This window comes from Scylla paramamosain, chromosome 31 (genome assembly GCF_035594125.1).
Source record: "Scylla paramamosain isolate STU-SP2022 chromosome 31, ASM3559412v1, whole genome shotgun sequence".
Lineage (NCBI taxonomy): Eukaryota > Metazoa > Arthropoda > Malacostraca > Decapoda > Portunidae > Scylla > Scylla paramamosain.
The window spans coordinates 18,613,886-18,637,797 of NC_087181.1; the positions used below are offsets into that span (position 1 = coordinate 18,613,886).

Genomic DNA, 23,912 nt, shown 5'->3' on the forward strand with positions numbered 1-23,912 from the left:
ATTACTGGTGTGTTGTAGTATTGCTATAGTGCATTGTTATGCTGAAATTGTGCCATGATTAACATTTGGGGATCAAAATTGAGTTGCGGAATGTAACCCCTCACAATTATTGTAAAGATAGGTTCACATTATGAAGATTCTCACTAAGCAAGGTTTGCCAGAACTTAACCTCTGCATGTAATGAGAACTAGGTGTTTATATTATGGTTGGAGGCATTGATGTGCCTCAAACCACCTAGACATTGGGCACCCTGTGTTGCTAATATAAATATGATATAAATCTTTGGATGAAGCTTAAGATACCCATGATACGTCTACTGATATTGCCTGTGTGTAATGATTTCCTTAAACATTATGAGCAAGGGAGAAGCTTGTATATGATAAGGTTTTCAGTTTGATGCTTACCTGTGATGTAGAACTGTGTGTTGATTTTGTGTGATGTTACTGAATAATGTTATTAAAAGCTTAACATGTGCTGCCATTAATAGAGGTTGAGATCCATTTCAAAACTAATTATCTTTTCTGTTTCCCAAGTGTCAGGAGTTGGCAGCATCTGCAAGTCTTCTCCAATCATTCTTGTCCACTGCATTTTCTTTTGCTACCATTTTTTTTTCTTTTTAATTCCTCTTTGATTTTCCTTCTCAGAACTTCAGAAAAATCTTTACATTACCTCACCAGGCATTCAGTGGAGATCATAAGCCCCACTGAGGAGAACACCAGCCCGGGCAGCACCACTGCCCCCACCAATGGTAATGGCAATGGTCTGGTGCCTCAGGGCCCGAGTAGCCTGGAAGAGACAGTGGCCGGAGGGGAAGTGACCACCCCACCTGAATCCATGGGCTCCCCTCGCCTCCGTACCTCTACTCAGTCCTCAACCCCACCCATGTCTTCCTCCACTCCTCAAGTCAATGCAACGACCTTGTAAGAATCACTGTATTCAACTTTGCATCATCCTGTGCCTTTCTTTACCTCCATAGTATTTGAATGTAATTTAAATTGAGCCTCCACAGATGCAATATATGAAAAGTGGATATATAGGTGTTCAGAATTGCAGAAAGTTTTATTGTGTCCCTTGTTGCAATTTACAAAAGTAAGATACAAATAACAATGAAAGAAAGCTTTGTCAAAAATCTTGGAAAGAACATCAAGTGGAAAAATTTGAAACATACAAAAATACTTGAGATTGCTTTACATGAAAGCAGGTTATTTTACTTTTAGGATGTAAAATCTTGAACTTAGATCTTAAATTTTTTTATGATCACAATGAAAGAGTTAAGGAACATAACTTATTCATGCTTATAAATCACCATCACTGTATGTGATTCAGCTGATGCCTCATAAATGCACAGAAGCTTTATTAGCATGGACTTATCTCACACTATAAACTGTAGGTTTTGTAACATATGCAGATGAGAAAATGAACACATGTTGATGAGAAAATGAATATATGTTGGTGAGAAAATGAACTACTTTTGATGCAGAGAACACATTACAGTTATGTGGCACTGTACTCTTACCGTGGACGCAAGGCTGACGAGCTGGAGCTGAAGAAGAGCCACATCTACACTGTCACCGAGAAGTGTCAGGATGGCTGGTTCAAGGGCCGCTGTATCACCACAGACCGCACTGGTGTCTTCCCAGGAAACTATGTCCAAGTTGCCAAGTGAGTCTGAGTGGAGGTAGTGGACCATATCTAGATAAGCCAGTGCTGCTAGTTTTTGGATGGGTTACAGTAAGATATCTAACCTTAAAGTTGCAAAATGTGATCTGGGATAGTATTTTGCTTAGTTGGCAAAGGTGCTGCATATATATTACACCTTTGAAATTTTTTATCTAAATGTTTGCTTAGTGAGAATGACAGGAAATGGTAACTCAGTAACTTAATCAAAGTGAAGAAAAAGCACTAACTTCCTCACTGGATACTCATTACTTCAACACACACACACACCTAACAAATTCCATTCCGCAGGCCACAGATGATATCAGCGTACCTGGCCAAGCGCAATGCCCGCAGCTCCTCCACCAACCACAGCGAGGGCGGCAGCGGTGGTGGCTCCCAGTCGGGGTCGTCCAGTGGGTCATCCTCGGTGCCTCAGACGGGAGTGGTGAGCTACACACGGCCGAGACCAAACCTGAGTGGTGGTCCGGATGGAAGGAACTCCGATGGGTCTCGCGGTGAGAACACAAGTCTCCTGGACACACCGGTCCACTCTATGGTTCCCACTCTCTCTCCAACTCACTCATCACCGCATGCAGGGTCTCTCTCCCCAGGGGCGGCTGGTGAGTCAGAGCTAACCTGTCACCTTTATAACCGACCCTAATCCTCTCCTGTTATCCCTGCTTGGCTTTGGGGCATCAGGGTTCCTGTGGCAGCCTTGCCGTGTCCTGCATGGGTGACGGGTTGTCTTGGGAGGGTGTGAGAGATGTGATGCAAAGCTAGGCACAGCTTACTGTAAAATAGCCAGTTTTGATGCTGGTTTGCTTTGGGTATTAGTGTATGAAGCAATTTGAAGCTCCTTTGGACATTTTAGGTTTAATGGAGTATTTTTATACTAATTTTATTTTGTAGGTTTTTTATAGTGATTCATCCGTTAGATATTGAGCAAGACAGGGCTTATAATTTCCAGCCAGTGTGTGCAGCTTGATACCAGCAAACAGAGCTTTGTGCAGGGGAAAGCTTCAGCTCCATCACACACACACATATCATCATCCCTGATAGCATTTTCTTAATAATTACAACTGATAAATGTACTGATGTAGTACCTACCTATTAGAAAGTACAAGTAAATTTCTCTGAGATTTGCTAGGCTAGACAGTTGCAGTATTGACTAAATTAGATGTCAGACTTTGAAAAGATCATTGTGAAATACTTTAAACATATTTTAAGATTATTACATGGAAGTAAAAAAAATTCATAAATCTGGTGAAGTACAAATATGGAAACTGAAAATAATGACTATCTTTATCAGTGACTTCAAAGGATTAAGGAGAAGCATTAATGACAGGGCATGAAGTAAGGGTGAAAGAGTTGTAGTGAAGGACAGTTAAGGCTGATTAAAATCTATCTGGGCTTTGGTGGTAACTTGTGGCCAAATTGGTAATGTGTTGGACCTTGAGTGTCCTGCAGATGGCATGAAAACTGGAAATAATGAATGATAGGAGAGCACCAAACATAAATTTTACAGGTTGAGAATCCTTTATCCAAATTTCCAAAATCCAAAAAACTTCCAGAATCCAAAAGTTTTTTGAATGGTGACATGACATGTCACAAATGAAAAATTCCACAGTGCTGGGAAGTGTCTGGCACATACAAGTGTTGTGTGCTTCTGTGAGATGTGACCTCACCTACCCTGGGTGGGGCTTCCCAGCTCAGGTGAGTTGGTATTAGTTTGTTGTCAGCAGTTGTCACAATAACATTTCTGGTCATTACTCATGATATTTTTATTATTATTATTATTTTTTTTTTGTGCAGTAAGTCCAAAACATTAATTTTATGTGAGAACTGAACTTCACCTCCATGTATGAGTGTAACATGACTAGCATCTTGCAGTTAGCAAGTTCAGAGGAGCAAAAGTCAAGATAATAATGGTAGAAAATAATAAGAGAGCCAACACTGCGACAAAATGAGAGACTATAGACAGTCCGAAGCAGCCATCACACAAGTGGCGAAGGCTGGGAACAGCTATCACTTCCTGTTGCCTTACAGCTCACAAGCCTCTTCAGACAAAGAGAAAGAGGGCACAGCAGCTCAGTTTTTACAAGGTATACATCGTATCAACTTGCCATTCTTGTATCTGTCTTCCTTTTCATCCAGAGCCTTTCATTCTCTCGGGAGTGACAGCTGTTCCCAGCGCTAGTGCAGCCTTCGCCACCCAAGTGATGGTTACCTTTAATCTTCATCTCTTTCTTCTGGTCTTACAATTACTGAGCCCCTCTCAAACAAAGGCCATCACAACAGTCTTTTCTCCACTGATAAGCTTGCCATGACCCATTATAATGTAAGGAGAATTAAATGTGAGCAATGAAACGAGAGGGTCACAGCAATGGAGAAGCGCAGGAAAGACATCTCCCTTCACTGTGCCAGACAGTTACTGTCAGTGATTAAAAAACTGAGCATAACATCTTCAGGGCAAGTGAGTTGCCATGCTTGACAACTTGCAATTTTTTTTATACCTTCCATGGCTGTAAATAAAACATTGATCTGGGGCACTCTGTGATGTTTAGTTTGTCAATTTTTTTGCAGCCATTGTAAAAGTACATTTATGGTATATGTATAAGCTATATTATGGAGTATAATGAGTATCATGTTTAGGCATGGGTCCCATTCCCAAGCTGTTCCAATTTATAGACGCAAATAAAGAATATTCCGAAAACTGGAAAAGTCCAAAATCCACAATACTTTCAGTTCCAGGAATTTTGGATAAGGGATTCTCTACCTGTGCAACAGTTGAAGTGCTGAAATAAGAAGGGGACACTACAGTTGTATATTGCATGTAGATTAATTTGAAAGAAAGGAAGAGGAAGCTGTATGTTGCTTTTATGAAAAAGAGATTGGATGTGATGTGGACTATGATGAAGGTGTTTGGAGTAGAGTGAATGTTGCTAAATGGGCCAATATCCTTTTTGTGGAGAGAATAATGCATGTGTTAAGGTGAAAGAAGAAGTTAATGTAAAGAAAAGTTGTTTAGAGTTATCAAGGCTTTCTTGACATGTGACAAAAGAAAAAAAAGAAAAAAAATGCAGAATTTTATAAAGAAGAATATGGGAGAGAAATCAGAGCAAGGCAAAATTTGTAAAACTGACATGGTAGAAAAATAGCAATAGTTTGACCAGAATTACATTAAAGGAATAGTTAAAAATTAAACTAAAGATAAAATCTTAATGGAAACCATATGAAATATGCAACAGAATACTCAACAAAAATTATTTAAAAATAGATAAGAATCAAAGTAAAAGCAGAGGAATGGATTGATACCAGATAACATTGAAGATTCAGTCCAAGGCTATAATTCCAAGTCCATCAACTGTTTGCCAGGAGGGCTGATGGGAGGCAGTCCACCGTGCCTACCCCCAGAGCTGCCCCCAAGGTCTGTTAGCTCTGGCACAGAGACGTCCTCGGCTCACCGCACAAGTGGCCTCACCTCCTCCTCATGGCACCCTTCCTCCCAGACACCTCAGGGCTTCAGTGTCAACCAGAGGTGTGTCACTCCTTGTATTGTTTGTTGTGTTTACTTATTTGTGTTTTAACAGGCTGGCATTGTCCTATTTTCAGTGCTGTTTTGTTGTATACATGCCTGAGGTGTTTTATAGAGCATTGATGGTGCTGTTTATTATTACAGCTATGTTAGATAATGGAATTTCAAAGCTTGATCAGTTTCCTATTGTGAGGTTGTCATCTCTCTCTATTGTTGCTGATGGCTCACAGTGGTTTCCTTCCAGGTCTGTTAGTGGGATTAGCAATACTGTATCACCACCTCCAAACATTGCCCTGGGTGAGAACAGCTCAGTCGCCACCAGCAGCACAACCCCAGCCAAGGTGGAAAGGGTACGTCGAGGACTTGAGGTGACAAAAACAGTCATTATACAGCATTGATAATGAGACACTGCTACAATGAACTGTATATTTTGAATGGATTTTTAATATAACTATGAGGCCTTTTATGCTTCTAAGATAACTGTTTTTTAAAGAAGGTGAATGTAAACTAAATTAATGTAGGAGCAAAGAGGAGCTAATGTAAACTCTATCATCTGCATTCACCAGATTCAAACTGCTTTTTGGTATTCCTTCATTCACCTTCCCTACAGAACCATCAATACAAACATAAAACAACCAAGAGGCCATCACACATCTACCATCTGCATTCACCAGACTCAAACTGCTATTTGGCATCCCTTCATTCACCTTCCCTACAAAACCATCAATACAAACATAAAACAACCAAGAGGACATCATGATCCTATTCAGAAGAATTAGGATGGTTCTGGAGCTCATTGTAACAATTACTCCTTATAACAACCTTCCATGCCACATAATCACTTGCCTCTCCATCTCTCCAGAAAAGCACAAAGGACAGAGGTAGCAGTGGGGGCAGTGGTATGAGTCTGATGCGCAAGTTAGCAAGCAGTGGCAAGAAGAAAAGCAAGTCTCCTCCCCCATCCTACTCTATGGATAACCCTGTGTTTGAGGACTCCACTGTGTCCACCAATGTCCTGCAGCACGTCCATACAAGGTGGGACAGGACAGTGTTTGGAGGTTAATTCAGGGAGGACAAAAAAAATCCAGTGACTTTTCTCTTCCCCATCCTCTTTCCTCCTCTCCCAGTGTAAAGTGTGGATAGTGTTTCATGTTTTTGTTTCCATTACCCTCTACTCCTTGATTTTGTGCCCTGGCTTTACTGTGTTATTGTTATTTTTTTTCTCTTCTTGCCCTCCTAAAGTTTCAGTCTTGCAGTATCTTCCAGGTGCATACTTTTGCTTCAAAACATTGTACTTTCCTGGGAGATACTCTTAAATACTAAAGGGTAAAGGTGTGTGCCATACTTCTGGGAACAGATGATATGCCAGTCAGGTTACCCAGTCCCAGGCCTTGGCTCATGGATTAGATTGGTCAGTTCTTTTCTCCATTTCTCCATGGCTGTCATTCCCAGCCAATATCCATTTAAAGCTGGGTGAATCTAAGAGGAGACACTTCCCCTAAGAAAAATCATGACTAAGCTGGGATTTGAATCTAGGACTTCTGCATTGTAGTCAAATATGTCACAGCCTTAGCCACCTTTACCTCTTAAGTAGTTCCTCAAAGAATTACAGGAAACTAAATGAAGCATGGAATCATTGTGTTGGCATCTATAAAGGAGTTTTCATCACATCATAGTAATTTAAGTTGTTATCATGTCGTAAAATACTTTTTTTATCTATGGTTTCTTGTGTGTCTTACTGTAAAGGTTTGTCTGACCAAGGTAGTGACAATCTTGATGCTCAAATGTAGGAAGAGACATACCATGGGATAAATTAAGAATTCCTCGTTTCCAAATGAAGTGATAAAAATGCACCTTGGAAATATGAGGACAAAGCTGCACAAGACATGTAGCTCGTTCACCTGTCAGAAGTATGTAATTGGCTTAAAAGTGATGAGCTGAGAGTAAGATTAATGTAGCAGTTATTATGCATTTTGTAGGGGTCAAACCTACCTTCATTAGTTAAGGTGTAGAATAGTCAAGTAAAAATGTCCATGATGGTAAGTATCATTACTTGAACAATCATTATTTTTAGATATTAGTATTGTGCCCAATTTGTACATATAATGGTTGTCACTCACATTTGGAATGCACTGGATACAGAGATGGTGTGTGCAGGGAACACCCTCAACTTTGTAAACTAATCTGGATAACAGTAAGTGTGGAGTGCAGACCAATGTGAGCTTGAATCAAATTACAGTACATGTGCTACAATTAGGTAAATACATAAATATACATACACATATTGTTTACACTGAGGTAGCACAGGATAATGTTTTCACAAGGATGGGACATGGGAACTGAGAAGATCAGGTCTGTTAAGAAGAGTGTCCAAGAGCATTGGGGTGTGTGGGTGGTGCAGCTGTGTTTAGCTTGGCTTATCAGTAGTTGCACTTAAGCATCTGAACCGGATGCATAGAAAGACTGCAGCGAGCTGAGCCTGGTCACTGTCACTTGCTGCGTGCAATGATCGTCACAGGGGCTGATGTGGTGGCATTGTGGTGCTTGTATAATTTCTTATTTATTTTCTGCTTTTCATTTCACTCAGTATTATAAGTGATTATTATGATAGAAATTGTGTTATGGAGAAATGAATGTGGGTGTGTGTGTGTGCGTGTGTGTGTGCGTGCGTGCGTGCGTGCGTGCGTGCTTGCGTGCATACGTATGCACCAATTGAGTGCTTCCTTCAAGAGACCAAAAGTTATCTATGGACGCCATATCACAAGAAGGTGTAAATAACTAAGGTGTAAGAAAAACCACTTATTATTTATTATTATTTATCATGATAAGTATTATTATCATTCCGTCTAATTGTTATTGATTTAATTTTTTCTCTGTTCTTGTTTGTCTCATTAGATGTGTTAAGATTGCTTTCCACACAGCAGGCTCTTGGTGCTGATGGGTTCACTGCATCTTTGTTGGTTTTGACTCCTTGTCTGGTCATTGTTAAAGGATTAATGCCTAAGTAATACTAAAAATTTTAATGATTTATTGTAGATCCAAATTAACATGAATCTCTGGCATCATTTATATGTTCATTGAAATATTTGTACAGTTCATATTTTGATTGATTTATCATTATCTTATCCATCCCTAATGTTTCCTTAACTCCTGAAGCCAACAGAGCAGAGTAGTGATGCTTAGACCTCCATCCCTCACTGTCACCCGATAACTCTTGCTTTGCTTGCCTCATCCCTGGCGTTGGTCTGCGTGGGCCAGGTCAGGGTCTTGTCCGGGCACTCTGGTAGGTGGGGGTGCTGGAGGTGTCTTGGTGACAGGCATAGGCTTTGGTCCAAACTCTCGCCTTCGTGCTGCGGGGGGGTCCTGCCGTGTTAGGTCCCGAGACAGGCCTAATGTCTTCTTGTCCAACCTGATGTTGCGGGGAAGGTGAGTAGCGTGAGGAGGCTGTCACTCTTGCCTGCCTGCTGCCTCCTCTGCTGCCTCTAAGCTAACTGTGATGTTTGTGGAATGCTCCCCTTGTTTGTTGTCGAGAAGCTCGCCTCACACTGCATATTGCATTGAATACTTTGTCTTTGTGTACAGAGATGCATTTCTGTGTTTGTACATAGTTGTGCTGTCTGTTTGACATGTGTTTTATGTTTTTTTTCCTTGACTAACAAGGCATGGCTCTGTTGTACACAGGGGGAAGACAACTCTTAGTGTTGGATGTAACAGTGTGAAGAAACTATTTTTATGTATTTTGTTTGAACAGTATGTACTTTGGTGTCATCCAGCTGATTTGCAGCCATTACTTGTCAACAAACTGATATGTACCTTTTATAGCACCTACCTATGTACTGAAAAAGAAGTCCTTTGGTCTAGAATCTGTTATTTTGGTATAAAATGCTCTTTGATATTCTGGTAGCTAGTTCCTATGGTAAGTTAGAGATAAGTGATAGAACATACACATGCATCAATCATACCTAGGAGCTGGTGTGCTGGTGTGCTGATCCTAGTGTAGTAGTGAGAATCAGGGATGTATCTAGGAAAGCTTTCTAGAGACGATAATATTCCAGCACAAGTAATGCACTATTTGAAGGATAGTGTGAGTGGAGTACTGCGGTGGCAGGGCTTATGCATGAATGTGTGTCTATATGAATGTGCAGATTCATGTGATATGTGAACATTTGCATATACATCAGTGAAGCACAGAGAGTGACATGAGATGCATTCAGATCAGCATAATCCAGAAGAGGGGAAGCTACAATCTTGTGTGTGATTGTACAACTGGCTTCGTGTCACCTACTGAGGGATGAACATGTGGGTGAATTTGTTGTTTTGTAAAGCGAAAACAAGCTGAGGAAAGATACATGAGAGAGAATTGTATCATCTCTTATTTGCCTTTATCTTCAAAGCTTTCTTCACCATCAACTTCATGTATGCAAGATCATGAGTTGAGTCCTATTCTCACCGTACTCAAAGATGATTAACACACGTGATCCAATTTTCCCAGCAGGAGTGGAAGTAACCCAGACACGACTGGCGTTGGGGTGTCTTCTTCCCCACTGTCCTCCTCCCCGCCACCAGGCACACAGGGCAACACAGACTCAGCCACAGACACACCACGCCGCAAAAAGCAGCCAGCACCACTCGTCCGGGAGAGGTGAGGCATGGAGGGAATAAGAAGACTGAAGTTTTTCTATTTATTTGTTTATTTGATTTAATTTATTTATTGTGATGGTGCTCAGTGTGTGAATGATGTGTGTGTATGAGTGTGTGGTGCTTTGTCTGGGCCACCCCATGTGAGATTGTTGGCTTGGTTTATAGATAGATAGATATTTACTTTTTTTTTTACTTATTTATTTGTTTGTTTGTTTCTTTTTTGGGAGGGGTGTGAAGGAAGCTGGCTAAGAACAAAAACCATGGAGAAAAATATCCACTTAGTTAATAAGAGTTCCAAATATGTTAACTAATTTAGTTTCTGAAATTATCATAATTTTAGAATTGTATTCTCCCATCTTGCTTAATACATCACATGGCCATTCTTGCATGAACTGATTTACTCCTGCTGATATGGTGCCATGCTGTCCTCTCCAGGTTCCGATGCATCGTGCCATACCCCCCCAACAGTGAATATGAGCTGGAACTGCAGCTGGGGGACATTATTTACGTTCACAAGAAGCGGGATGATGGATGGTACAAAGGGACTCTCCAGCGCACCGGCAAGACTGGCCTCTTCCCTGCCAGTTTTGTTGATTCCTGTTAACCTGCGGTGATGGTGAGACTGACTCTGATGCTCACATGTCATGAGCAAGACATAAGTGGTCCTTATGCTGTAATGGAAAATGTTCCTTACAACCTGTGACTGCCTTATCACTCTGAATTTTGACATAGGACCATTTCTCTAATATCTAAGTAGAAAAGTTTTCTTGCTCTGATTTTATGCAGACTGCACAAAATGACGTGTGAGGTGAGGTTGTGGCTGACACATCTGGTTTACACACCACCCAAAGCACTGTGAGGAAGGCAGTAGTGGCCAGGTGCAGATGACTGGCTGGAGTCAGACTGCAGCCCAGTGCAGACTAATGCTAGGTCTAAAAGACTTATTCATCAGAAAGATGAACAAAAATAATCTACATTTACTTGATATATTGATATGAAAGGTTCATGGATCCTTTCATTCTGACTGCTGGAAGCTTCTGTGTACATGAAGAATCTGCTAGAAGTAACTACTTAACATTAGAGTACGTAGTAAGTGAAGCCATTGAAGACTTGGGAGACTCTTCACAAATTACTTGTTGTTTATTTACAGTACTCTGAAATGGTGCTTGGAATACCAGCTACCTTCTAAGGGTGTAGGGTTACTTGGTGATGGTAGGAGGCCGGTGGTGCCCCCTGGTGTGCCTGTGGTGCTGCTGGAGTCTGTGGAGTCGGTGGTGCCTGGGCAAGCAGGGGACAGAGGGGGAGGGACAGGGGGTGCTTCATGTGTCAGGTAAACTTGTTGACAAATTGCTTAATGTAGTTTATTTATATGTATATTTGAATACAGACTAACTACATTGTTCATTGCTGAAATTTTATATATAGGTATGTATTGTAAAGATATCCTGTAAACTCATGAATTGTATACTGAATTATATAGGCTTATTTTTTCTTGCCACTCATACTTTATTTATTCTCACATTATTTTATTCCTTCCTAGAATTTCCATGCTGTTTGCCTATTCTTTGTAATTTAGTATTTTTTTCAGATTTTCCTTTGCTTACTTTTTAAGATTCAGTATTCTATTTTACATAGTAAATGATACTATTTTCCAAAAATCTATACTAGCCATGTTTTTTATATTTTCATATGAAGAAAATCATCCTTGACATACTTACATATTAAGCATAAATATTTATATTTGAGATATGTGAAATGACAAGTATTATTCATCAATGTATATTGGATACATATAATCATAAAGAGTAGAGTATTTTTAAGGCCCTGAACAAGTATAAACAATCCCTTTGTGAGAGCTCATAGCTGGATACATGTTGAGTCATATCAGATGTTTTAAATCCTGTTGCTTCATTTTGTATGGAAGATAAACTTAAAGTGACCATAAAATAATGTTAAGAATGGGAATGAGAAATCCACTAATGTAAGACATGCAGTTATCAGTACTTGTGGCTCTCTCTCTCTTTCATTAAGGAAGCATTTTGATAGTCTTTTGAATTAATTGGTAACAAACATTTGAGCTTCGAAGCCAAGTGCACTTCAACACTTCAACAAAGAAATAACATGTAATTGGAGGTGAACAGCTTGATGTATTTAGAATAATAGGTGTTGTGCGTTTGTGTCATTGTAAAGTGAATGGCTTGATGGACTTACCTTTACTTTCTTGCATCTGATTATTACCACAAATGTCAGGGTGAGGTGATGGATGACACTTGAGGGCCACTCATGATGCTTTTATAAGTTGATGTTCTTAACGTCTCATATCTCTCCACCTACCACCACTCTTTTCTTCTGGTACACGTGCATTGTATTCTACAAAGTACACGCAACCTTAGAGAATATTAGAATAGTGTGTCCTGTGAGACTAGATCACATTGGTCTTGTGTAAGAAAAACAAAGAGAATCTGTGATGACTCATTACCCATTCCAGTCTTGCTTAAGTTGGACATGAGAGATCAACAGCAAGTATCTTTTTAGCAACACATGACCAGTTCTACATGACTAATGTGTATAATGTGATGACACAAGAATATAATTTGATATATAGCTCAGATTACACTTCAGGTGATATTAGATGCCAAATTTAGGGCTCCTAATGTAATATATGAATGCTTGTGTGTTCAGTCCTCAGCTTGTGAGTGCTTAGAGGTTCCAGAGCTTAGCAGGATGCTGTGGTCACTGCTCTGAGTGAGGAGGTTTTGTATTCTGAAGTTAACAGCTATTGTTTTGTCTTATTTTCTTACCAGCAATACATATGAAGTATTATGAACTATTATGAATTACTTTATGTACTGGGATAACATTCTGAAGTGATCCCCACTCATTCATTACAAATTAGAGGTATAGTTGTGAGGTATTAGGTAGATTTTTTTGTCTCAGTTTCTGACCAGCATTGTGTATGATCAGTTATGTTATTACAGATGAGATTTACTTTGAAATTGAAGTTACAGTATGAAGTTGTGAAGTGAAGAGTGATTTTTAGTCTTATTTTTCTAACTACCATCACACAAGACCACTATTATATGACCACTGTTATGTTACTCTACATATGAAGGTCACATTTTTTAATGACCTCCACTTGTTCATTACAAGGTATAGGTAGTTGTGAGTTATATTTAATGGTATTCATAGTTGTCCTGCTGACCAATTAATATTATCACACTGAGTAACTTGTACAGTCAAGGGCCTTCATCCTGCATGCCTACATACCAGTCACTCTATTAACACATCTGCATTTTCACCATCACAGTATTTGTTAGAAAGTCAACTAGAGCAAGTAGTGTTTTACAATGTAGATCTTCAACACTGTAGATTAGTGAAAAAAGTGCCTCAAGTTATTGATTTTTTCTGTTCATAAGTTATCAACACTTATGAAAGGCCAGTAGGTAGATATTACTGCAAGTTAAACAAAACCAGCTATTTTAGCATAGCAGTGCAAGGATAAAAAAATTGCATGGCACTGAAATATACCCACTAGCAGGGGCTGATGTTCCTTTGGGAGCACTGGCTTGTCTTAAGCACACATGACAGACAACCTTGAGAAAACACGAATAACAGCTTTCATCTGCCCTAAGAGATGACATGTTTTATATGCACACACAAGATACATTCACTTTATTTTTCCAGATTTTGTATCATGCCCTTTTTAGATTTATTTAATAGGTACTGACTAAAGGTGAAAACAGAGAATGTCGACTCTTCTTTTACAGGATACTGCTTGGATGCTAAAAGTTGGAACTAAAAAGGATTAGTTTAAAATTGTCAGAGCAAACTGTAGACAAGCATGTATGGAGAGGTCATGTGGCTCTACAAGACTGTACAGCAACTACTGGCTGTCACTCATTTGGAGAATGTGCTGGCAGAGTTCTTTAGGTGTAGAGTGAATGGGTATGTTGGGTATGTAACTCAGTGTGTGTATATGTAGCCTGTAGGAGGATTATGTATAGGAAAAATACAAAAAATAAATTAGGGAGAAGTCGTAATATTGTGAATTAGTCTTGGAAATCTACATACATACAAGTGTAGTCTTAAAACAGTGTGATGAGCAGCAGTGACTTGATGTTTGGTGCCAGTATGAGGGAAAAAAGGAGTAATTTTAAGGCCCACTAAGTTATTTTTGGAACCTTTGTATAGCGACATTTTAGGTATGTATTTGGTGCGAGTTTCCAAGTATTAGTGTGTGTTCAAGATGCATTACTAGCACACCATGCGGCCTAGACCACTGAAATGCTTCTTATCTAAATCAATATAAATCAATATACATATATATATATATATATATATATATATATATATATATATATATATATATATATATATATATATATATATATATATATATGTTATTTTCTGATTGAATTTTTCTCTCTTAGTTAATTTAGAAGTCATTGACAACTTCAAAAATTTTTTCCTCCACTTTATTAGACTTTTTTTTTTTTTTTCAAGATTTTTAGGATTGTATTGTACACTTTGTTTTTTTACATTAAGTTACATATGAACTAAAAGGTTCTTATTAATCTCAGTTACAGTATTTATAATTTATTTAAGGTTTAGTCAAACTACTAATAAGTTTAAGATATATACTTTTTATCACCTAGTTTTGTATTTTTTTTTTTAAGCATTCAACATTTTTTTCTGTAGTTTTATAACTAACTTTTCTTTTCTTTTTTGTTTTGTTTGCATGTGCAGACCCTCTGTTACGTGTGTGGCGTGTTGCCAAATAGGAACTGAGAGTGTTTAGCTACAGACTGGTTCTCACCGCTGAGTCAGAGGTTGTAGCTACAGTGGAAGCTCAGTATTTCACATTTTTCCCTTCATTCCAGTTGTAAATGTACAGTCATGATCAGTAGTAAGGTAACCTGCCACACTTGCTTGCACTGAGTTTTATATTCTTCAGTCTTAAGTCCTGAGATGTGCTGACATTGTATCTGTTGTTTGGTTTTGTAAAAAAGACTGGCAGTAGACTAGAGGACTTAGATCAAGGGAAGATGCTAGAGTGGAAGTGAGTGACAGGTTACTTAACTCATGAATTTTTACTGTACATTCAAAACTAGATAATTAAAGCAAAAAGATATAAAGTGTATCAGAAAGTAGATGCTTAGGAATATACTCTAAAAACCAGGGAAAGATAAACACTTCAAAAATAGATGCTCAAGAATGTGATACTGCCAAAAAAAAAAAAAAAGGAAAAATATAAATAAATGAGAAAGTAGATGCTCAGGAACATGATACTATTTAAAAGTGGAAAAGTTATGTGTAGAAGAAGTTGATGCTTAAGAATATGATACTTAATAAAAAAAAAATAAATAAATAAGTGGAAAAAGGTGTGAGCAAATAAGAAATAAGATACTTGAGAATTTAATACTACTGAAGGAAAAGTAAAAAAAATGTAAATTGGGAACTTAATACTTAAATATATGGTATTATCTAAAAAGATGTAAAGTCACTCAGAAAATAGATACTTAAAAATATGATAGTATGTACTTCAGAGAAAATATGTGTAACACAAGATCACTTTTGGTATTCAATTCTTATTATGATAAATTTAATTCAGTCACAAATTACTTGAAATATTGTCTAAATGCATTTATGTTTACTTAGACAATGGGGATCTCATTGATTCCATTTTGTTGGCATAATACATATGGATGCTCTTTCAGTAGGTTTTAATCTTGTGTCCTTTGTTAATAATGCACCAGTGATGACAAGTGTAATGTGTTTGGGATGACAGTTCACATCAGTGATCAGTAACTCAATGTCTATCTTTGTAATACAATGGATACTTGGCCTAAGACTCATTTGACTTATGTGCTAACCAACCAAAAAAATTTTGTATATATTTTTTTTATTTTGCTTGCAACAGCTAACTTGGCATATGGTTAAATTGTCACTTGTGTGAGTACAAAATTTATATATTTTTTTGTCGCTATAATCATACATTTGTTAATGGTAAAAACTGTGCTATCCATTCTTTATATGCATTTTACTGCACTTTTAAATGACAAAATCCTTTTTTGAATTCTTTGCATTTTCCAATAATAAAGTCTTTCCATCTAATTGCATTTTGCTTCTAGCACTGATTTTGGAACAGATTATGGTTGTAAGCCAAGTATACCAGTGTATAAGTTAATTACAGTTTACAAGACAAAGTACTTTCCTTAAAAACTGTTTGTAAAATAAAAATATGTAAATCAAGATCAGCAACAAATTTTAAATGTTTCAGTTGATACATACTTGAGTATTTAAAATTTTTCTTCCTTATAAGTGTGAATTCTGCACTTGTATATCAGAACAATGGACAAAATTGTTTTATAGCTTTGAAAATTTATTGCATGTTCATGAATTCCAATTTGTATGTATGTGAAATCCCTTACTTTCCTTTTCAAATGTAGAAGAAATGGTTAAGTAGACACAGACAAGGAAATCAGCTTCACCATCAGTCCCAAAGAGCACTCAGAGAAAACTAGGATCCAAGGTACTTGTATAGAAATAGCTGCTGGCACGCCGCTCCTGCTTCATGCATACTCCTGTACAAGCCTGCCAATACTCAGTCTAGGGTCACACATGTTGTGTGGCTGTAGTGTTTGTTGCTCACTGACTTCAACTGAAAACTGAGCTTCTGCTGTTAGATTTCAGCGTGTGTTTATATGAGTGTGTGTGTGTGTGTGTGTGTGTGTGTGTGTGTGTGTGTGTGTGTGTGTGTGTGTGTGTGTGTGTGTGTGTGTGTGTGTGTGTGTGTGTGTGTTATCATGATAAGAAAATGGAACAAGTTCTGATGCACAAGGCAATCCCCATTTTATCAGTAGTTGAACAAGAATGAATAAATCTCCCTCATCAGGTGAAAACCCATGAAGTTCATATGTATGTACGTATGTAGGTATTGCCAAATCTGAAGCGCTTTTGAAAAAAGAACCTAGTTAAGTTATTGTAAGTTGAAGTTAAATCTCAGTAAGTGTTAGGTTAAGAATACCAATTGAAATTAGCATGCAATCTTAATTTTGTCTTTTTTAAAATTAATGTAACACTGATGCAATAATTCTGAGGATTGTTATAACTTGGAAAACGAAAAAAAAAATAAATAAAACAAAAGTATGTATATGCTAATTCTTGCATAGTTTTGTTGGTAATGTGTGCAATTTTTAGCTGAGGCTTTTTGTGATATTGGAAATAGGTCTTGAAGCATAACTCCTGCCTGGTGTTCTGTGTGAGGGATGCTGGACATTATGTTTAATTTTTTTGTCCTGTGTATAGTGTTGTTCTATGATAAATTATATGATATTCCTATATTATTTTGTTTCTCCAGTGTTGTACATATCTCAGGCTGCCAGATACAACTACATAGATACCTCAGAGAAGACTGCATGTGCTGATGTCTTGAGTTTAGCTAAGGTCCCCAGTGAAGATGTATGTGGTACTTTTATTAGTAAAATGAAATAATTTGGCCCATTGGTTTTAGTAATGACTGGCATTTAACATTAGTGTTAATGGTTAAGATTGTTCATGAAGACATGAGGTTGTTTATCAGATTGTGTTTGGAATTTTTACAGTGCATCTGTCTTCTCTCACTTCTCTCATGAATGAAGCAAAACTTGTCTGAGGAAAAACACTGATAAGTATGGAAGGGAAGAAGAAACACCACATAAACCTTTTGATAATGACAAGTTCAGCATTGCTCATACAAAAACAAAATGGAAACTCATAAATAATGCACAAATTGTTGGCCAACTATTTATTAATTTTGGTAAAAAATTAATTTATATACATTTAGTGGTTAGTTTTACACAATATACATGATGGCAGTTCAGATGGTGAACTGGATGGTGAAGACTTGTGCCAGAGTTCCCATGGCAGTGTGTGTCTGGTGTCAAGAGTCCTCACGGACCCAGCAGTGGCTGCCAAGACCATGACTCAGAAGCACACTGACCAAGGACAAGACAGCACTGACTTATGTGATCAAGGGAACAATTTAATGGTATGGGAACATCCTTGAATGTCTGCATTATTCATATAAAATAGAATGAAATGCTGAATTTTTCAGTATTTTGTCCAACAATATTTTCTGTAGCCTTCCAGCTCTCCAGGAGTGACTGTATGTGGAAAAGAGAGAAAAGGTAACCAAGACACAACGCGAATGGCAGTGAACGCTGATAGGAGGAGCCCGAACATGGCCACCTCAAAGACACACTTGTGATATGTTTTCTTGGCTCAGGGTCATTGTGTTTGTTGTCTGCAGCAAGATGCATTACACCAGTAGACAAGAAGCATGCCATGACTTGAACTCTGGATAATAATGCTACCAATGGGTGGATATATATTAGGGAAGGATAAGAAAGCTGTACAGGTGGCAGGGATAACCAGGCACCGCTAAGTAATTTCAGTAAGTAAGAGGCAGCACTGAGCAGCAAGTCGCCTCGGTAACACAACAAGGAACTTTTCGTCATCCAATAAATCAAGAGCAGCAAAGCATCGCAGGTAATTTTGGCATCATTCAGATTTTGTTGAGGTCGTGGACAGTGTTGGGAGGGTCTCACGGGCCCTTGGTGTTGCCTTGGGCAGCCACGGAGGACTGGTAGGCAAGTGCTGGATTGCAGTACTCGCAGTGCCCTGGGGGACCTTGTGCACCAGGAGCTCCACGCCCACCCTGGGGACCCGTCAAGCCAGGTGGTCCACGCTCGCCTATCCTCCCTGGAAGACCTGTGCCTGGCGGTCCTGCAGGTCCTGTGGAAGAGATAGAAATGTGAGAAAAGAAGTCTTGGTTTCCTAACTCTGGTACATGTCATTTATTTTTTTGTGTTGATAAGTCATCCAGTGTTGGTCTTGACAACACAACTGGATACTTCATCACACAGGCCTACTAAGTCATTGTCAAAATAGCTCTTAAGTGCCTGGAAAGAGCATGTTTTACAGGGTCACCTTTATCAGATACGATGACTCAGTCCACCCACCTGGATCTCCTGGTGGCCCCATCTTGCCATCTCTGCCCTCTCCCATCTGACCACGCTCGCCCTTGTACCCTCTCTGTCCTCGCTCCCCTGCTGGTCCCTGTGGTCCAGGCGGTCCTGGGAAGCCTGGGTAACCTCGGGGACCCACCTCTCCTGGATTTCCTGGGACACCTGGAATGGAGGACTGCAATGAACTCCTGACAAGACTGTGTGTGTGTGTAACACCATCAGCAGTCCATGAATGTATTACACATGTCATTAAATGCTGCATATATCCAGAATTGCCACTGTAATGCTTGAGGGTGAAGGATGGGAGAGCAGGCCATGCCTTGCTGAGCAGTAGCAGAAATACCAGCAGTAGTATTCACAGCTTTGTCAGTAAGGTGAATTTGTGAGGCTACACAAGGATCCTCTAGATTTTGTCTAGATTGGATTACTGTAATTTATATGTTCTTTGGAAATTAAGTGAATTACTTACAGATGAATTAATTCTTAACATGCATGGAGTTTGATACTGTAGGGTTGGGAAACAAATGATTTGGGTTAGCCCAAAATGGGCTGGCTTGGGGATACTACCTGGCTCCCCGGGATTTCCAGGAGACCCAGCACGCCCTATACGGCCTTGTCCAGGTGGGCCAGGAGGACCCTGCAGGCCACGGGTCAATACTTCCAGTTGGTCTGTGGGGAGGTAAGCATCAGCAGCTTCTGGCGTCATGTGACAGGGTAGGCCAGAGGGTGGTGGGGGAAGGGGAAGGAATCTGGGAATAACAGGAATAGGGAAAGGACAGATTAGTAAGTCGGTGGAGGGTGCGAGGGCAAGCTTGGAGGCTGGTGGTCTTCTCTTCTGGTGTATGGCACTTCCTCAAGACTTAGGAAGATCTAAGCATGAGCAGAAAAGATGGAAAAGACACAGAATGCGCAATATTGCCCTCACATGCCATCCAATCACACTACCGACTCACTCAAAGCAAGAAGGAAAAAGAAAAGATGGAAAGCTTGCTAGAATACAAGTAAGCCCTTTCAAAACCTATTTCCCAAACCTTGTGGACCAACATCTCCAGGTTCGCCTGGAGGACCTCGCCGTCCCTGCCCTGGCAATCCTCGAGGACCACGGAGGGTTTGGGCAATCTCAGCCATATTGTCTGTGGGTTAGAGGTCATGGAAACACCCAGACACCCTGTGTCTTCTTGTCATCATGGACTCGGTCCATGAAGCAAAGGTATGGAGAGATTTCATTAGAGCTCAAGGGAAGAGTTCTCCAGTTGTGTGTGTAGAGAAACTTGTGACTGACTGACTGACATCAATTGACTGACTGAATGATTTTTTCATGAAGTGAGTGAATGACTGCTTGACAATTTGACAGATTGACTAACTGAATATGTAACAATTTCTGAGTGATTTGTTCTCAGCCTTACTCACTCAGTTATTGACTGACTAACTGACACTGTTATTCACAGTTTTCCAAATACTTACCTGTTGACTTTTCATCCTTTATTGACTGAACAAGAGACTGGCAAACTGACATATACATTTTCACTTACCAGTACACATTCAAGAGTGTCATGCTGTGCTCACTGATGTTGTGTGGTAAAAGTACATTCCAGAATTGTGAGAATAAATATATAAAAATAGATTTTAATAAGAATAATTTACATCCTAAGAATTTCTTGTAAAGTTTTGAAGAGTTCTAATTTTTGTGTTATTTTCATATTAAACAATGATTTAATAGATACATAAATTGACAGATAAAGTGCCCAAGTTAAATGACCTTGAATTAAGATTAACACTTTTGAGATTGCAACTCTACTGAAAAATTTTTTGAGATCTGCAATCCTATTGCAATATCTTTTTGAAATTTGCACCCCAATTGAAAGTGTATAGTCCAACTTCCCAGGTATCTATGGCCTTCATTGATGGGAGAGGCACACTCCTGAGAGGTGTGGCAGCCAGCCTTACCTCGCAGCACAGAGGCACAGATCCCCCGGAGCTGCTCCTCTGTGTACTCCCGACCCTGTCCAAGGAGAGAGAGGCTGAGGCAAAGAATTTTGGAGAAAGGCACATTCTTACTTCATATCAATTGAGTAATATACCAAAATATTAAAGAAATGAATTACAATATTTGTGAAGAAGTTGTCAGATGTTTCAGTGACTAAGTTGGTTGGTTAGAGGATCTGGCTCATGATGATCCCCAAATGAGTGTAAACCATAAGGCAGGGCACTCACAGGTCTGCCTGGCAAGCCATCATTCCCCTGTGCCCCGCGCTGGCCTGTCGGCCCTGGCAACCCTGGGGGACCCGATGGACCTGGCATACCAGGATGGCCTGTCTTCCCTGGAGGACCTCGCTCACCATCAGCTCCCCGCTCACCAGGCTGGCCACATTAGAGTAGGGTATTAACACTGACGTACATGCACTGTTTGAGACCTTTGTATTCTACCAGTAATACATATGTGTTGCATTTACCATGTTCTCTCTCTCTCTCTCACACACACACACAGACAGTAGCACTCACCATTCCCCTCTCTCCCATTGGTCCTGCCACACCTGGCACTCCATATGCACGCTCACCCACAACCTCCATCATCTGTGCTGATGAGTCACCAGGAAGTCCTGGGGGTCCAGGAGGACCTGGGGGGCCTGGTTTGCCCACAAAGCCAGGAAGGCCTGGGGGTCCAGCTGGTCCTAATGGGCCTGATGGTCCCTAAGATAAATAAAAGAATAATTATTACATATGTAATGAAACAGACAAGACAACAGACACTGATTAGAATGAGCATTTTTTCTGCTCAAATATACTTCACCAGCCATTCAAATTGCATATGGTAAATTAGCACAAAGCATGCTGGGGACCAAGTGTCAATGGAACCAGAGGCATCAGCTGGGCATGGACTCTTTTTCCATTCTACACAATGGCAAAGCAAGATGTATTCTTGTGGGCTTTGAATTCCTCCAAGGCCAAGAAGGTAAGCATCTCTTGTGATACCTCACTTTGATTTGGTGCATTTATGATCAAACTGCCACAGATGAGGACACATAATAAATTATGCAAGAGAAGTTGTGTTACTTGCAGGTTCCAATCCTGGTTCAAGGTCTTGTTAACAGTTTATGGTGTTTCAGTGGATTTTGCATGTTATATTTTTGTGTTAACTTTTCCTATACGAGTATTTAGATTTTTGCTGAGGTATTTTGGTGGTAGGATTTCGATTAAGGTGGTGCTTGGAAGTTTTCGATGAATTAGAAGCAGGAGTGAGAGAAGCCTACAGGCTAATAATAGCCCAACTTTGTTTACATAATTACAAGGTTATAATGGCTGTCTGTGAGATAACATTACAGAGACAACACTTCCTAAGGGTGTTTCAGCCTCATGACTCACCTGAGGCCCTGGAAGCCCTCGGGGACCAATGGGTCCTTGCTGTCCTGGCTTGCCACTTGTCCCATCACGGCCTCGAAGTCCACTTGGACCTGGAGGTCCTGTAAGTCCTCTGGAGCCCGGTGGTCCCACAGGACCTCCCTCTCCTTGCTCTCCATCCTTCCCTGGTTCTCCCTGCAGCAGGAACAATGTTTGGATGGTGCCCCAGGCCAGCCCTTCCCCTCACCATATGGCAATGAGCACACACCCCACACATCACCAAGACACACATACCTTTTTACCCGGCAATCCAGGGTGTCCCTTGGGTCCAATGAGACCCAACTGCCCAGGATTTCCTGGGGCACCAGCAGGGCCAGGAAGCCCAGGTGGTCCTGGTGGACCCTCCTCTCCCCTATTGCCCTGTGTTCCCTGGGGTCCCTGTGGTCCAGGCTGGCCTGGTGGGGATGGCTCCCCAGACAGACCTGGCTCTCCACGTGCACCAGCATCGCCCTTGATGCCCTGAAGCCCTGGAGGACCCATGGGGCCCTCTGGTCCCTGTCATGAACAAAGATGTCACATAAAAGAACTACTTACATGGTTCTTTGACTCATCAGTGCACAGCTGGCAAGGCTGCTGCCCTCCCATGAGGGACCTCAGTAGCAGGACAACCTTCAGTCATCACCAACAGGTTAGCACTTAATGTGTGACAGCTCAAGAAACATGCAGTCTGAGGCATAGCTAGTAATTTAAGAGTGAAAATTTTCCTTACTGGCAGTCCAACAACACCAGGCTTGCCAATGAGGCCTGGAACACCTGGGAGGCCACCTCCGCCCTTCTCTCCCTTCTCACCAGGGATTCCTGGCCGCCCAGGCTCCCCTTTGGATCCGTCATTGCCTGGGATGCCTTCATTCCCTCGCTCACCTGTAAGATATAATTCAGTATAATGTGTTATCTTTCCTGTGATGGTGACTTATATCATTCTGGTCAGACGTCTTTCACAAACAAAGACTGACCTTTGTCCCCTGGTGGTCCTGGAAGCCCTTCTGGACCAGGGGAGCCAACAGGCCCTATGGTGCCTGGTTCACCAGGGGGACCAACTGGACCATATGGACCAGGTGGCCCTGGTGGCCCAGGAACAGTTTCTCCATTTGCCTCTCCGCCAGGCCTTCCAGGCAGACCAGGTGGTCCCTGAGGTAAGGTTTCACTTTAGTCTTGGTTCTCAGAAGTCTTTACATACTGACAAGACAAGCATGCTAAGTTACTAGGCATCAAGTCACTCACAGACTCGCCAGGAAAACCACGTGGCCCAGGCTGGCCCAATGCTCCTGTGTCGCCCTTCTCACCCCGCTGGCCTCGCCGCCCATTGTTCCCTCGGTCACCTTTGTCTCCTGCCGGGATGAATGGCTTGAGTGTGGCAGATTACAGTGTGTGAGTGCAGTGGTGCTCAGCGTGTCACAGCTGACTTACCTTTGTCTCCTTTGCTGCCTGGCACTCCTGGTGCCCCATCTAACCCATCTAGACCCTGGAGGCCTGGTGGTCCTTGAGGTCCCTGTCCCCCTGAAGGACCAGAGACAAACACAGCATCACCGGGCACACCCTTGGGTCCAGGATCACCTCGTGGACCAGGGGTACCTATGGGACCAGGAAGACCCCGCTCTCCATTGTTTCCCTTTGGGCCAATAGGTCCCTGTGGCACGGAGGAAGAAATCATCAGTGGGAAAGATCCTTTG

The 23,912-nt window shown here is 40.7% G+C and overlaps 2 protein-coding genes across 16 annotated transcripts in view; one reads left to right on the forward strand and one right to left on the reverse strand.

The window, feature by feature from the left end:
- LOC135088786 (E3 ubiquitin-protein ligase SH3RF1-like) overlaps positions 1 to 17,174 on the forward strand; it is a 28,817-nt gene extending 11,643 nt beyond the window's left edge. For 5 of the 9 annotated variants that reach the window (XM_063983815.1, XM_063983812.1, XM_063983821.1 and 2 more), the window contains 9 exons: positions 678 to 920; positions 1,495 to 1,662; positions 1,969 to 2,279; positions 5,035 to 5,197; positions 5,439 to 5,562; positions 6,057 to 6,229; positions 8,453 to 8,620; positions 9,690 to 9,836; positions 10,271 to 17,174. In XM_063983815.1, the coding sequence (XP_063839885.1) occupies positions 678 to 920; positions 1,495 to 1,662; positions 1,969 to 2,279; positions 5,035 to 5,197; positions 5,439 to 5,562; positions 6,057 to 6,229; positions 8,453 to 8,620; positions 9,690 to 9,836; positions 10,271 to 10,439 (1,666 nt within the window). In that variant the 3' untranslated portion in view covers positions 10,440 to 17,174. The remainder of the gene's footprint in view (positions 1 to 677; positions 921 to 1,494; positions 1,663 to 1,968; positions 2,280 to 5,034; positions 5,198 to 5,438; positions 5,563 to 6,056; positions 6,230 to 8,452; positions 8,621 to 9,689; positions 9,837 to 10,270) is intronic. The other 4 variants (XM_063983814.1, XM_063983818.1, XM_063983819.1 and 1 more) reach the window with 4 other exon arrangements.
- A 432-nt stretch (positions 17,175 to 17,606) lies between these two features.
- LOC135088787 (collagen alpha-1(I) chain-like) overlaps positions 17,607 to 23,912 on the reverse strand; it is a 29,654-nt gene continuing 23,348 nt past the window's right edge. For 4 of the 7 annotated variants that reach the window (XM_063983825.1, XM_063983826.1, XM_063983822.1 and 1 more), the window contains 12 exons: positions 23,650 to 23,869; positions 23,464 to 23,570; positions 23,196 to 23,370; positions 22,952 to 23,103; positions 22,477 to 22,737; positions 22,207 to 22,377; positions 21,346 to 21,534; positions 21,058 to 21,204; positions 20,791 to 20,845; positions 19,875 to 19,976; positions 18,838 to 19,005; positions 17,607 to 18,610 (listed from right to left, as the gene is read on the reverse strand). In XM_063983825.1, the coding sequence (XP_063839895.1) occupies positions 18,420 to 18,610; positions 18,838 to 19,005; positions 19,875 to 19,976; positions 20,791 to 20,845; positions 21,058 to 21,204; positions 21,346 to 21,534; positions 22,207 to 22,377; positions 22,477 to 22,737; positions 22,952 to 23,103; positions 23,196 to 23,370; positions 23,464 to 23,570; positions 23,650 to 23,869 (1,938 nt within the window). In that variant the 3' untranslated portion in view covers positions 17,607 to 18,419. Of the gene's footprint in view, positions 18,611 to 18,837; positions 19,006 to 19,410; positions 19,513 to 19,874; positions 19,977 to 20,790; positions 20,846 to 21,057; positions 21,205 to 21,345; positions 21,535 to 22,206; positions 22,378 to 22,476; positions 22,738 to 22,951; positions 23,104 to 23,195; positions 23,371 to 23,463; positions 23,571 to 23,649; positions 23,870 to 23,912 lie in introns of all 7 variants that reach the window. The other 3 variants (XM_063983827.1, XM_063983828.1, XM_063983824.1) reach the window with 1 other exon arrangement.